At 40.7% G+C, this 15,917-nt stretch overlaps 1 protein-coding gene and 1 long non-coding RNA gene across 3 annotated transcripts in view; both read right to left on the bottom strand.

Moving 5' to 3' along the window:
• Window positions 1–4,031: 4,031 nt before the first annotated feature.
• Window positions 4,032–6,780, bottom strand: LOC141373397 (uncharacterized). Its single transcript, XR_012379311.1, has 4 exons — window positions 6,705–6,780; window positions 4,980–5,088; window positions 4,430–4,554; window positions 4,032–4,271 (listed from the first exon to the last, which is right to left on the bottom strand). It is a non-coding gene; the product is annotated as an uncharacterized lncRNA (long non-coding RNA).
• Window positions 6,781–8,713: 1,933 nt separating this feature from the next.
• Window positions 8,714–15,917, bottom strand: part of EHHADH (enoyl-CoA hydratase and 3-hydroxyacyl CoA dehydrogenase) — a 56,426-nt gene continuing 49,222 nt past the window's right edge. For both annotated transcript variants that reach the window (XM_073896080.1, XM_025877301.2), the window contains one exon: window positions 8,714–11,864. In XM_073896080.1, the coding sequence (XP_073752181.1) occupies window positions 10,603–11,864 (1,262 nt within the window). In that variant the 3' untranslated portion in view covers window positions 8,714–10,602. The remainder of the gene's footprint in view (window positions 11,865–15,917) is intronic.

Below are 15,917 nucleotides of genomic sequence, written 5' to 3'. Positions count from 1 at the left end.
CTCCAAACGTAAATTTCCAAATAGACAAGACAAACAGGGGAGAGGTCCAGGCTAAAGGTGTGAATTTAGGAGTTTTCAGTGCGTAGATAATATTTAAAGTTGTGCAACCGAGATCACCAAGAGAGTAGGTGTACATAAACAAACAAGAGATTTAAAGACTGAGCCCCAAGACCTTCCAACATTTGGAGGTGAGGGAGATGAAGAACCAGCAGCAGAGACCAAGCAGGAGGCTAATGAGGTGGAAGAAATCGAAAGAATGGTGGTATCGTGGAACTGGGTGAAGCAAGCTTTGTAAGGAAGAGGGAACGATCGATGACTCACGTAGGATGAGAACCAGGACTGACCATTGGATTCAGCAACAGAAGAGCGTTGGTGACTTTGACAAAGGCAGTATCAGTAGAGTGGTGGGGATACAAGCCTGACTGGAATAGATTCAAGGGAGCACGAGAGGAAAACAATGGGAAACCAAGAGAATCATCAGTACAGAAGTTTTGCTACGAATGAAAGAAGTGTTGGTAGCTAGAAGGGAAGATAGGATCAAGATTTTTTAAGACAGGAGGAAGTGTTTTTTTTAATATACATTTTTAATGGAACAAATTACAGCTTGTTTACAGGCTGATTGGAAAGAAGCCACAGAGAAAGGGAAATCGGAGCAGAAGAAAGAGGAAAGGATTGCTGGGAGAACGGATCTGAGTAGGTGAAAGGGGAGGGGATCTAGAGTCAAGTGGAGGAGTTGGGTTTTGACAGATAGCTCGTTCACAGAAATAGGAGGGAAGGCAGGATATATGAGCACAGATGCAGGGAAGTGGGTAGATGTGTTGATGCTGCCTGTGGAAGCTCTCTTCTGACTGCTTCTATTTTCTCTGTGAAGGAAGCAAAGACATCAGCTGAGAAGGAGGATGGAGAAGGAAGTGATGGAAGACAGAAGAACAGGAAGTCTGCAGAGTTAATGTACTGAAACCCGCATCCTTCCCCCCAGACTGTATCACTAATAAAGGTGATATTTGGCACACACAGTTACTTCTGATTTACTCCTCAATTTATTCTGAAGCTGGCTGGTGAAGCCATTCTTTAGAGACCCCCTTTGAAGACCCTAAGAATTTAGGTCAAGAAGACAAAGGAATACTCAGAGAACATTTTGAGACTAGAGAAGATTCCGCTGATGCAAATTGTGAATTGAGTCCCTTGAGGACTCAGGGGAAGGATTTGGAAAGCGGACGGAGACTAGGCGTCAGGTCAGGAGAGGTACAGAGCAGTATGGGGGTGAGAGTTCAGGGATGAAGTGAGAGATAGCTGGGAGTTTGGGCTTTTGGCAGTGAATGACCAAAACAGAGATAAGGTACGATGAGAGCAGTGTGAAAACATGGCGAAGCTGTGTATGGATGCTGTGGGGCACTGCCCAGGTCCCGCCTTTCAGGGCCAAGACACTTATTCCCTCAGCTCCTGGGAGTGTTGGCTGCTGGTAGAAGCCAGCGACCTGAATTTCTCCAAGGATATTGACCTCAGCTGAAGGCAGATGCCTTGTTTGAGGCCATGCCTCACTAGGGGCAACCCACATTCAAAAGCAAGGTGGGCATACAAAGCCCAACCCCTTTACCTCAAATTCAGGGGGCCTGACGAAGCTTTGCTGCACCTGCCTGGTAGTTCAACTCCTTCGGTTCAGTCTTGGCTTTCTTCGCTCCTGTACGGGTATTGTTCCCAAGAGCACTCAGCAGCAGACCTTCTGCATGGAAATCTCTACTCCAGAGTCTCTTTCCTGGGGATCGTGGCCTATGACAGTTGCTAACAGAACTGGTCCTGGGAAGCAAACTCTAAAATGGGATTTTGGAGCTGCATTACAAACTGGGCAATTGGCAATGAAAACATCATCACTGGTGGAAAGTGGAACGTTGAAATCTTCTAGCATGCTGTAATTGTGAAAAAGTTAAAACTTTCATCAGTGCAGGGCTCCATGCTGGGCCTACTTAAAAACAAAAAGACCAAACAACTTTCATCAATGGAGAAGTTGAAGTGGGATACCCATAGAAGGTAATGAGGGCAATATCTCAGGCATTTGAGAGGTTTATAGGAAGTCGTAATTACATGGAGTCAGATGGCTGTTGCTGGGGGCTACCACTGCACAGAGAAACACAATTAAAGGTGTGAAGGTCATTAATTACCAATGTAAGATGAACAGAGAATGTCAGAGGCCTCCCCTGGCAGCATGTGGGAAACTCATCCACTGTAGTCACAGGGCAGAAAACACAGAGGATCAAGCCCAGGACTAAATTTTTTTTTTAAAGATTTTATTTATTTATTTGAGAGAGAGAGAATGAGAGATAGAGAGCATGAGAGGGAAGAGGGTCAGAGGGAGAAGCAGACTCCCTGCTGAGCAGGGAGCCAGATGTGGGACTCAATCCCTGAGCCGAAGGCAGTCGCTTAACCAACTGAGCCACCCAGGCACCCTCCCAGGACTAAATTATAAGGGAAATGGAGTTCCAGAGAGGGTTAGTTTCTCATGGCAATTCTGCTTTGCCGAAGTTAGGGCTGTGATTGGGAAGAAGTGTGACCCTGTGACTTGGAATGGGGACATCTGGGTCAATGAATTTGAAAATATCGAATTCTGGAGAGGTGGCTCCCCTCTCCTTGCTAAAGACCTGTGACTACTCAACCCTCCTGCCACTTGCTCTAAGACAAGTTAGAGGCTTCTGTTCTGCAGGACAAATGCCTAGCTCAGGAAATATCTTCCCTCCTGGCCAGCAGAACAATAATTACAGTTAAGTCACAAAATAACCCATTCAGGGCAGTGCTGAGATGAAGGAAGGAAACATCTTCCCAAGGAGCTACAGGACTAGCCAACAGGTATCAGTAGAAACCAGGGAGTACATTTACGAGTGTGTCAGATAAAGGAGGGGGGCAGACATAAACTTTGGTAGAGAGAGCTTATTTATATGGAAGCACTCTCCACAATAGAGAATTTAGTGCCCAGGTAAAGACTCAGGACACGTTAGTAATACACTGCTAAGTTGGCTGTTGGAGGCTTGGAGAAAATGACAGCATAATTAGTGAAGCAGAGACACCAGGACTGCCATGGCAGATGGTGGAAGAAGGAATCAAAAGACTCAAGAGAAGTGACTTGAGGTGAGAATATATATGGGTAATGGCAAATTGCCAAATGGTGGGATGGTTGGTCGGGGCCTAGAAGGAGAAGTATGGGAGGATAGGGGGCAGCAAAAACTGGGGAATTGAGGGATGGACCTATGGGAATGGGCACAAAGTGTGAAGAGCTGTGCGTCACATGTTAATGTCATCCAGAAGACCTCTACCACAGAAGACAAATTAAACAAACAAGTAGGTAAAGTGACCAGGCTGGCTGCCATCAATGAGCCAGTGTCCTTGACCACCTTAGAGCAGGCACAAATAGCCTGTAAACAGAGTGGGCTGTAAGGATGGAGGTCATGCATGAACCCGAAAGAATGGGCTCCCGCTCACCAAGGCTAATGTAGCTGCTGAATGTACATCTAGCCCTAGGCACTGTCCTATCCTGAGACCAACCAACCACTTGGTGGTAAGCCAATTACACTGGAAACTCTTCAGTCAGCAGATCAGAGATTCATCGTGCCTGGAACTGACATATAGTCCATGTGTGGGTTTTCCTTTCCTGACTGCAGGATTCACTTTCCACAGACTTAGAGAGCGTCTGAGCCAGTGACATGAGAGCCCACAGAATATTGCATCAGACCAAAGGACACACTTTAAAAACTAAGGTGGTGTGGAAGTGGGCATATGAGCATGGATTCCCTACTCCCATTGCATGCAAAACCACCCAGAAGCTATTGGCCTTCCTAATGGAGTAACAGAGTATCTCTTTGAAGTTAGCCCTGAGGTGCCAGCTTGGAGAGGATATCCTGTGAATATGGGGTACTGGTCGTCCGGGATGCAGTTCACACCCCAAATCAATAACTGTTATGTAATGCTATGTTTCTAAGAGACAGAATTCAAGGTTATAGGGACCAAAGAGCGGAAGTAGAAGTGGCCCCACTTACATTACTGCCAGTGACCCTCTTGGAGAATCTTGCTTCCAGTAGCAGCAACTAACTCTCTGGGATCTAGAAGTCTGTTCCTGGAAGGGAAACCCTTCCACCAGGGACACAGTAAGAGACTTTGTACACCGCATGTGCCACTCAATCACTTCTGGATTCTTTGTGCCAAGGAAAGGAGTCACCACTCTGGCATGAGTAATTGCTCCCAATCACAGGTGGAGGTGGACTACAGATAAAACATCATCGAGGCTAAATGGAAAATTTGACAAACATCATTTAATTAACAACCTTGATTTTACGAGAGAATCCCATATTCATCAGAGAATGCACATTCTTTTCTAGCACACCCAGGATATTCATAAAAATTAGTGATATGTGAGATCAAAAGAAATCTAGTAGACCAATACCAAAGAGTTGATAGAGAGTATATGGATCCAAATATTTCTGATCATGGAGATTCATTGTCATAGTTTGGGTTCCCTGGGAAGCAGACTCTGAGATGGAGATTAAGGAGTGCTTTTGGGATTAACACCTGTGAAGGAGAGAGGACGAAGTGGGAATGAGTAGAGGGAGAGGTTGCATTTCAATGCAGAAGCAGTGAAGACCCCAGGCCAATATCACTGGGAGCTCTAGAGCTGTCAGCCCTTCAGAGTTGGGGCAAGAGGACCAGGCACTTATACTCCTGCACCGAGCAGTCATTGGATGCAAGCTCCGTTGGAAGAAGATGTGACCTTGAGCAAGGCAATCCCCGAAGAAGGCCATTTTTCTGGCAGCACTGTTAGCAGCTAGGAAAATAAATCTCTCATTCCTAAAGGAGGATCTGGGTAAAGGATCACATAAATTTTAGTATACATCTCTAATATGTAGGATGTTTATAAATTGTATAGTTTCACTATTATATTGATATATATGCACATTATAAAACACAATAAAATAGAGATTTATAAATGGGAGCACCTGGGTGGCTTGGTTGGTTAGGCATCCAACTCTTGATTTCAGCTCAGGTCTTGATCTCAGGGTCATGAGTTCAAATCCCACATTGGGCTTCACACTGGGCATGGGCCTACTTAAAAAAAAAAAAAAAGAAAAGAAATTTTTATTTTTTTATTTTTTTTATTTTTTATTTTTTTAAAGATTTTATTTATTTATTTATTCATGAGAGACAGAGGGAGAGAGAGAGAGAGAAGCAGAGGGAGAAACAGGCTCCCAAGGAGCAGGGAGACCGATGCGGGACTCGATCCCAGGACTCTGGGATCATGACCTGAGCCGAAGGCAGATGCCCAACCATCTGAGCCACCCAGGCGCCCGAAAAGAAATTTTTAAATGATGAAATGATGAAATAAATAATGTTAAAACATTTTGCTAATAGGTGATGGTTTTGTCCTATTATTAACTAATATAAGACACAATACACACTTAGGGCAAGCTTCATCAGGAATGGTAGATTATAAATCAATATTCCTAATAATCTTCTTGATAATTTCAAAGATTTTTGGTCAACTTCTTGCTGGATCTGACTAAATAATTCTACCTTGTAATGCACCTGACAAAAAGCTGGTATCAGACCTACCAGCTCTGCAATTTTCTTGTTGTTTACCTTTGTTTGTATTATTTGCATTATCTTCAATTATGCTTTCTTTCAAGGAGTCTTTTGTGAGGGTTAATTTAGTAAGATTAAATAATTAAGTCTAAATATCCACTTATCCCAGCATACGTAATCTGCAATATTTCTCAACATGCTGACAGCAAATGAAAGAGGGAGGAAGCCTCTCTGTATGTTGGAATTTGCCCTCTCCCTGCAGGATACTTCATTCCTGACGTATGCCTGTCTGAGATGCAACCTGGTGAGGCCAACAGTGTCCGTATATATGTGAAATATTAATAAAGATTAATTTCTTTTTTTTTAGACAAAGATAAGTAGCAATCATTTCTAATATTTTCTGCCTGTACCTCTACCTCTATGAGTCATCTTTTACACTTCCTTGGGTAAGGGCGCTCCATTTTGGAGATCTCTGATCTACTGAGCAGAAAGTTCCTGTACTTCAGATTTATCACCACCCTTCTAGTCAGTGCTGAGAGATAGTATTTGTTTAATTCAAGATATCTTTTCTTGAATTATTCTTCTTTTCCTTCGTGCCATTGTTGACCACCTTTCCTTCCCATAATGCAAACTTTCTTTGGGTGTTTTTGTCTCTCAGTAAGTAGGAGTCATCTGAGGTTCAAATAGGACTGTGAAACTAATTCCTACTAAATATTGATTTAAAGCTCTATTCTCAGGTTCTTATTTGGCATCTCCATGAACTGCCTACAATTCTACATGAAACATAACAAAAATTTATGAGCAATTCAATATCAAGTTGAAAATCACATCACAGTGGCAAATTTTTTTTCTTGAAATAAGAAATCCTGTTTAATGAGACTGGATTTTTGAGCCTGCCTGTGCATCAGAATTACCTACGGCACTGAGAAAAACACAAACAAAAACAAAAACCCACTGATTCCTGGGCCCTACCTGTGATAATTAAAGACCTACAATAACACTGGCTTATTTACACATGATAGGAATTGATTTCGCTCTCACATAAGTGACTGTCGGAAGGCAGAGTGGCAACTCTACTCCAGGAGGTCTTTGGGGGACCAAGCTCTTTACGGCCCTCCATTCTGCTATCCCTAAGGCATTACCTTTGTCCTTATGGCCCAGGATAGTGGTTGGACTCCAGCTGTCACATCTGTGTTCCAGGCAGCAAAATGGAGGAAGGGACAAAAAAGAAATGGGCAAAGGAAGCACATCAGATGACTTCTAAGGGAGGTTCCCCAAAGCTGCCATGTGATGCTTCTATATATATCCCATTCTCTAGATCTCAGTCACATGGTCACAACTGGATGCAAGAGAAGCTGACAAATATATTGTGTATTTTGAGCAGCCTAATGCTCAGCTAAAAAACATTGAGAAGTGTATAGAAGTGTATTACTACAGAAGAAGAAAAACATTGGGGGACAGCCAACAGTCTCTGCCAAAATGTACAAATTAACAACTGTCTAGGCCTTGGCAGATTCTGGGAATGCGAGTGCAGTGATGGTTTGGCTGGAGAAGATTTTGCCCTACCTAACCTAAGGATTTCATATTATGGCTAGAATTCGCAACTGCTTCCTCTTAGAGAAGGTGGAATAACTGTAACTATAGTGAAAGAGTTAGATTGCATCAGCTCTGCTTTTGTCACCTTATCAGACGCATTCAGGCACTCGTTCTGCTAGGCTATTTTAAGTTTGGTGAAAGAGAATAAATAAATATTACAATTGAAATGTCCCGGAATACTTTAGACAAGAATTAAAAAGCCCTGTTCATCTCTTATGTTCCTCTTTGTCAGAATGCTAGGGGAAAAAAGTACTAAGATGAACAGACAAGATGAAATCTTTGTAAAATTTTGGTCCCATTAGAGACACCAATCTAAAGGGAAACTTTCCTTTTGTCAGCTAATTTTGGTTATAAAGATACTTATAGCAATAAACAGAGGAAAGAGTTTTTGACTTGAAAAGAGTACCGGGTGTTGTACAACTCTAGGGGGTGCTATTCACATTATTTTTATGTGAATGACCACCTCTTGGAACACGGTATGAGTGGTGTCCTTCAGAGTTGTATAATGCTGCTGTCCTACCAGGAAGCGGTGCAACTTGTTTGTTAATCTCAAAATTATAAGCTGGCAAGATAAGCAGATGGCACTGGTCATTTCAAGAATAGTCAAAGACTATTCTGTTCTTGCAGAAAGCTGTTTGTAATCCAGAGAGCTTCTTTTCTATTAATCTCATCAATGGCTACCAAGAAGGGTCAGCCAATCTAGTAAACCTACAATTTTTCTGATTTTTAGGTGTCTAAAGACAAATGTAAGACCCAAGAAATTTCAGGTTCCTAACTGCTGTGGAGTATGATTTGCATACACAATTCTGAAACATCATTAATCAGGGGAGTTTAGGATCCCACACTTTATCTCTCTCACGCACACCTGTTCTTGCTGGAAGTGAATAAGTAGATAGCAACCACAGCTGCACGGTGGCTTTACTGATTTAAGGAACATCGTTGGTCTCATCTATAAAGCTGGAGAATTACGGCAAAGCTTCAAGAGTGCTTCTAATATATAGTTCTCGTCAGAGTCGATTACCATTAGAACACATTTTTTAAAATGTCATTCTGAAGCTGTTTTTTTTCTAAAAAAAAAAAAAGGCAGTTTTAAAGTTATCAGTAACAACAACAAAATAAGCCTCTGAAGCAAGAACATTTTCAAGGATGAAATAGAATATCCTGGACAGATTTCATCATATTATCCACTGTTGTATGTAGGACCCAAGAAATTTAAATTAATTTTGCCTCTCTGATATGAAATAAGAATAAATGAACTCCTATTTCTTCTTCCCATATTATATAGAGAATATTAGTCCTTAAAACATTTATTGGGTCACAGACACTTTTGAAAATATGATGTAAGACATGGTACCTCTTCTAAGCAATATACTCATATACATATACAGAAACATCAGCATGAGATTTCAGGGATTTTTGACTCACAAAATCTATTTATAAACACTAGGGTCTAAAGAAAAGGTGTGTGTGTTGGGGGGGGGGTGTGTGTGCACGCGCATGCACAGGCCAGTCCTTTAACATTCATTTGAAGATAAGTCAATTTGCAGACAAAGTAACTACTTCCCAAATTTTTTTAAATTTTCTTTAATTTCAAGGACCAATTTATATAAAATCCAGCAATACACAATTTAAAAATGATTCTAAATTAAACTACAATTCAAGGCACACTCTAGAGTTTTTGTTTGTTTTTGATAACGGAAAACCTATACTATTTTCATTCAAGATTCCTCTATCAGAACTTTTGTTAATTTTGCTTGGATTCACAGGTGAAAATAGTTCATTTACATCATACTGGAGGACAAGTTGAGCCCATTTGTTCATTTACTTATTTATTGACAATTCTGAGTTATAATTCACATACCAAACAATTCACCCATTTAAAATTATACAACTCAATGGTTTTTAGTAGATTCACAGTTATGTAACCATCACCACAATAATTTCAGAACATTTGCATCAACCCAAAAAGAAACCTGTCCTCTTTAGGTCCCTCCCCATTCCCTAGCTCCTAATTCCAGCCTTAGACATCCTCTGATCTGTTTTCTGTCTTTATAGATTTGCCTATTTTATTTCACTTAAGTGTCCATATAACGTATGGTCTTTTGTGATTGGCGTCTTTGATTTAGCATAATATTTTGAAGGCTCGTCATGGCATGGCATGTATCTATGCTTACTTTATTTCTTTCTATGGCCAAATATTCTACCCTATGGCTATTCCACACTTTGTTTATCCATTCATCTGTTGATGGAGCTTTAGGCTGTTTCCAATTTGGGGCCATTATGAATAATACTGCTATAAACATTTGTGGACCAGTTTTTGTGTTGACCAGCTCCCTCAACTTTTAACCCCACAAAAAAGTAAAAAGAGAAGAACTCTTATAACAAAACTATACAGAATCTGTTTTGCAGTAATTCCGGACTTTTCAAGATTCAACAATTTCCATACCCAGCATCATAGAGGCTCATCATGACAGAGAGACCAGCATCATGACTCTATCATAGAATCAGAGGATGTTAGACATGTTTTCTAAGATATCAACAACTGCTACTTTCTGCTACTTCTCCATGCATAGAAAAGAATGATAGACATCCCCTGGCCCCCAGGAAGTTATCAACAAACATTACTGAGCCCCTTGCAAGCAGCAAGCATGACTGTGCACATGTAACTGCGCTGTGGACAGAAGTCATATGCCAAGTATGAGCTGCCAAGCTACTCTGAGTTCCCCATTCTAGTCTGAAGCACTTGACACCCTCACTACTTCCCACCTGGGTTCTGCCTACAACATTAGCACTGTTATACCTTTGACACCCTGCCTCTCTTTCTGGTTACCTACTGCCTCCCCGTGGGTGATGTTCCGTACTCACTCACAGAGACCCTCCCTGCTGACTCGACCCTGCCAACTATCTCCACTCCACCTTTGAGACTATGGCCTAAGCTTCATCACAGCTTTCCCTGCTGAATTAATGCCCCTCTGGACTCTGGGTTTGCCAAGTGCTGGGCAAAATGCTCAGGAGGTGCACAGTGAATGTTTGTTGAGTAGAGGACCCGTAAGATTTCCTATCAGGGCTGTGTGTGTGAGGTGGAAAGGGGTCAGAATGAATTCGTGGCTTAGTGGCATTTATCAGTGATTAATTGTTGACATCTCCAATGATCAAAGCACTTGGAAACCTCAACTTAATCCTGAGTCACTCTCCTTAGCTATTATGGTATTAATACAAGTTTATTCACTGGGATCAAAATGATTTATCTGATAAAGACAGACTCAGAGGCATAGGAAGCACATTCCTAAAGATTTGACCCATTAGAATAATCAGACAGAAGACCCAAAGAGAAGGTTTAGCTGACCACTTATTTCTTCTGCTTTGTATTTCAGAGCAATCTTACTCTGGATCTTTAGATTTAATATCAATGAAATTCCGTGAGGCATAACCTGGAAGGCTGAATCATAATCTACTGTGACGGGGTCCTGCTAAGCTTTGCCATTCTTTCAGAGGAGGGTTGCCCAGGGAAGCCAATTTTTTCAGATAGTCACAAGGCTCTAGTTGTGGAATATCAGGATTCTGCCTGTAATATTTTTGCAACTTCTCTAGCACTGTGGGCAACCCAACTGTGGAGGCGTAGAACATGGGCCCACCCCTGTGTCTTGGCCATCCATACCCATGTAAATAGACAACATCGATGTGCTCTGGAGTACCAGCCATCCCTTCTCCCAAGATACGGAATGCTTCATTGATGAGTGAATATAAGCAGCGCTCAAGGATCTCATCCTGGCTAATGATACGTGCCTCAATGTGATACTTTTCTCTGTACTGTGACAGAAATTCAGAAAGCCAGGGGTCAGGTTTGTGAATCCTACCCAATGGCTTATCATATTGGTACCAACCCTTACCTGTCTTCTGGCCAAATCGTCCTAATTCACAGAGCATATCAGGAATTGGGCAATATCTCCCACTGCCTCGCTTTCGGGCAGGAGTTCCTAAAGGCAACATAGGTCCAGTAGGACCTTGCCCTTGTCGAGATTTCCAACCCACATCCAATCCAGCAAGATCTGACACTCTAAAAGGTCCCATTTTGAAACCAAACTCTTCCAGCACCTGATCTATCTCCTCTGGCTTACTGCCTTCTTCTAACAAGAAATACGTCTGATTGTAATAAGGTTTCAACATCCGATTGCCAACAAATCCAAAACAGTTACCTACAACTACTCCAATTTTTTTAATCTTTTTTGCTAAATTCATAACTGTGGCAATGGTAGTGGGGGAAGAGTACTGGCTGGGAATAATCTCTAACAACTTCATCACATGAGCTGGTGAGAAGAAGTGAGTGCCAATGACCAAGTGAGGGCGATGAGTGGAAGAAGCAATCTCATCAATGTCCAAGGCTGAAGTATTGGTGCACAGGAAAGCTTCTGGCTTGCACACAGCTGACAGTTCAGCAAAGACCTGCTTCTTCAGGTTAATTTCCTCAAATACTGCTTCAATGACTAAATCCACACCACCAAGCTCCTTCACAGATGAGGTTAACCTGGGTTTTGGTCCTAACCAAGGGTGGCTGTTATGCTGCATTTTGGATGCTTCCTTTTCCAAGAGGGAGGAAATTATCCTATCGGCAGTCTCTAGCTGCTTCTTGTCTGAGTCCACAGCAATCACAGGGATCTTGGCCTTCGCAAGAGAAATGACAATGCCCCGGCCCATTGTTCCCAAGCCTGCAGATAAGAGTGAAGAAGAAAAAGAATGATTCAATGATATTGGGAACTGAAACATTATTCAGTAAATGGGAGGCTTCTGTGGCAATAGGACATTTAAAGAGATCAATTCAAGGAATACAAATGGATTGAATATTAGTTAAGATTAGGCACTGTGTTAAGTGCTCCAGACGATGTGACATTGAGTAATATTCATGGACACGGATGGGGACACACACACACACACACACACACACACACACACTGTTAGAATTAATAAACAAGTTCAGCAATGGTTATATAATATAAGATCTATATACAAAAATCAATTGTATTTCTATATACTAGCAATGAACAATCAGAATATGAAATTAAGAAAACAGAATAGCATTAAAAAGAATAAAATACTTCAGAATAAATTTAAAAAAGAATTGTAAGACTTATGCACCAAAAACCACAAAACGCTGAAATAAAGAAGACCTGATAAATAGAAAGACATCCCATGTTCATAGATCAGAAGACTTAATATTGTTAATATGGCAATACTACACAAAATGATCTGCATCTCCAATGCAATCCCTACCAAAAGTTCAACTGGCTTTTTGCAGAAATTAACAAATTAAATTAAGCTGATCCTAAAATTCATACATAAATACAAGGAATCAAGAATAACCAAAACAGGGGCGCCTGGGTGGTTCAGTTGGTTAAGCGACTGCCTTTGGCTCAGGTCATGATCCTGGAGTCCCGGGATCGAGTCCCACATCAGGCTCCCTGCTCAGAGGGGAGTCTGCTTCTCCCTCTGACCCTCCCCCCTCTCATGCTCTCTCTCTCTCATTCTCTCTCTCAAATAAATAAATAAATAAAATCTTTAAAAAAAAAAAGAATAACCAAAACAATATTAAAAAAGAAGAACAAAGTTGGAGGATTCACGCTTCCCAATTTAAAAACTCATGACAAAGCTACAGTATTCAAGACGGTGTGGTATGAGGGTAGACCTATAGATCAATAATCTCATAACTTATGGCCAATTGATTTTTGATAAGGGTGCCAAGACAATTCAATATGGAAAGAACAGTCTTTTCAACAAATGATGCTGGGACAACTGGATATCCACATGCAAAAGAATGATGTTGGACGTCTGCCTCACACCATATACAAAAATTAATTCAAAATGGATCTTGCTGAAGTAAGATCTAAAACCATAAAACTCTTATGAGTAAGTCTCCATGATCTTGGATAAGGCAATGGTTTCTTTCTTTTTTTAAATTTAAATTCAATTAATTAGCATATAATGTATTATTTGTTTCAGGGGCACAGGCCTGTGATTCATCAGTCTTATATAATACCCAGTGCTCCGGAGTGCGGCTGGAGGCCGGGGAGACAGGAGTGACTGACTGCTTTTCTCTGGGGGCGCACTGAGGAGTGGGGCCCCGAGTTCTTGGCTCCTCCTGGGCAGAGATTGGGAGGCCACCATTTTCACTCTCTCCTCCAAAGCTGTAGAGAGAGCTTACAGGGAACAAAAGCTCCCGAGAGCAAACCCGAGCAGATTGCTTAGCCCAGCCCAGCAAGGGCGGGGCAATTACTCCGCCAGCAAAGACATTTGGGAACCACGGCAACAGGCCCCTCCCCCAGAAGATTAGCACGAACAGCCAGCCAAGACCAAGTTTACCGATCAATGAGAACGGGAGAACTCCAGCGCTAGGGGAAGACTGCACATAGAATTCATGGCTTTTTTACCATGATTCATTAGTCTTTCAAAGTTAATTTTTTTAACTGTTTTTTTTCCTGAATTTTTTTTTCCCTTTTTCAACCAACATCTTATCAAACCCTTTTTTTAAAAAAACATTTTTAGTTTTCATTTTTAGAGTCATATTTTATCCCTTCATAGTAGTTACCCTTATTTTTGGCGTATATAAGTTGTTCTCTTTAAAATTTTGAGACACAGTTTCTTCTAAAATATCAAAATACACCCTAAATCTCTAGTGTATGGCTTTGTTCTAGTCTCCTGCCTGATCACATTCTCTCCCCTATTTTTTCCTTTCTTTCTTTCTTTTTTTAATCCTCTTCTTTTTTTTTCAAACACCTTCTTATCAATTCTTTTTGAAATTTTAAATAATTTTCATCTTTACAGTCATATTCCATCCCTTCATTGTATCAACCCTTATTTTGTACATATATAAGTCTTTCTTTCTTTAAAATTTTAGGAGGCACTTTCTTCTAACAGACCAAAATACACCCAAAATCTAGTGTGTGGCATCGATCTATGCACCAGCCTGATCATATTTGATCATATTCTTTTTTTTGTTTTGTTCTGTTTTTGTTTGTTTTTATCTTTATCTTTTTCTTTTTTTTCTCTTTCTTTTTTCTTTCTTTCCCTTCTTTTCCCTGGTTTCAGGTCTTTTCTGATTTGTTTAGAGTATATTTTCTGGGGACGTTGTTAACCTGTTAGCATTTTGTTCTCTCATTCATCTGTTCTCCTCTGGACAAAATGACAAGACGAAAAAAATCACCTCAACAAAAAAAACAAGAGGTAGTATTGTCTGCCAGGGACCTACTCAATACGGACATTAGTACGATGTCGGACCTAGAGTTTAGAATCATGATTTTAAAGATACTAGCTGGGCTTGAAAAAAGCGTGGAAGTTATTAGAGAAACCCTTCCTGGAGAAATAAAAGAACTAAAATCTAACCAAGTCGAAATCAAAAAGGCTATTAATGAGGTGCAATAAAAAATGGGGGCACTGACTCCTAGGATAAATGAGGCAGAAGAGAGAATTAGTGATATAGAAGACCAAATGATGGAAAATAAAGAAGCTGAGAAAAAGAGAGATAAACAACTACTGGATCACGAGGGCAGAATTCAAGAGATAAGCAATACTATAAGATGAAACAATATTAGAATAATTGAAATCCCAGAAGAAGAAGAAACAGAGAGAGGGGCAGAAGGTATATTGGAGCAAATTATAGTGAGAACTTCCCTAATGTGGGGAAGGAAACAGGCATCAAAATCCAGGAGGCACAGAGAACCCCCATCAAAATCAATAAAAATAGTTCAACACTTCAACATCTAATAGTAAAACTTATGAATCTCAGAGACAAAGAGAAAATCTTGAAAGCAGCTTGGGAGAAGAGATATGTAACCTATAATGGTAGAAACATTAGATTGGCAACAGACCTATCCACAGAGACCTGAAAGGCCAGAAAGGACTTGCATGATATCTTCAGAGCACTAAAAGAGAAAAATATGCAGCCAAGAATACTGTATCCAGCCTGGCTGTCATGGAAAATAGAAGGAGAGATAAAAAGCTTCCAGGACAAACAAAAACTAAAGGAATTTGCAAACACGAAACCAGCCCTACAAGAAATATTGAAAGGGGTCCTCTAAGCAAAGAGAGAGCCTAAAAGCAGCATGGACCAGAAAGGAACACAGACAATATACAGTTAACAGTCACCTTACAGGCAATACAATGGCACTAAATTCATATCTTTCAATAGTTACCCTGAATGTAAATGGGCTAAATGCCCCAATCAAAAGACACAGGCTAACAGACTGGATTAAAAAATAAGACCCATCAATATGCTGTCTGCAAGAGACTCATTTTAGACCAAAAGACACCCCCACATTGAAAGTGAGGGGGTGGAAAACCATTTACCATGCTAATGGACACCAAAAGAAAGCTGGGGTGTCAATTCTTATATCAGACAAATTAGATTTTAAAACAAAGACTATAATAAGAGATGAGGAAGGACACTATATCCTACTTAAAGGGTCTATCCAACAAGAAGATCTAACAATTGTAAATATCTATGTCCCTAACATGGGAGCAGCCAATTATATAAACCAATTAATAACAAAAGCAAAGAAACACATTGACAACAATACAATAATAGTGGGGGACTTTAACACCCCTCTGACTGAAATGGACAGATCATCTAAGCAAAAGGTCAACAAGGAAATAACGACTTTAAATGACACACTGGACCAAATGGACTTCACAGACATATTCAGAACATTCCATCCCAAAGCAACGGAATACACATTCTTCTCTAGTGCCCATGGAACATTCTCCAGAAT

The sequence above is a fragment of the Callorhinus ursinus genome, unplaced genomic scaffold, assembly GCF_003265705.2.
Source record: "Callorhinus ursinus isolate GAN/ISIS: 27379988/994484 unplaced genomic scaffold, GSC_fseal_2.0 scaffold1, whole genome shotgun sequence".
Lineage (NCBI taxonomy): Eukaryota > Metazoa > Chordata > Mammalia > Carnivora > Otariidae > Callorhinus > Callorhinus ursinus.
The sequence above is the reverse complement of the archived record's forward strand: the minus strand, read 5'-3'. Positions and strand labels throughout refer to the sequence as shown.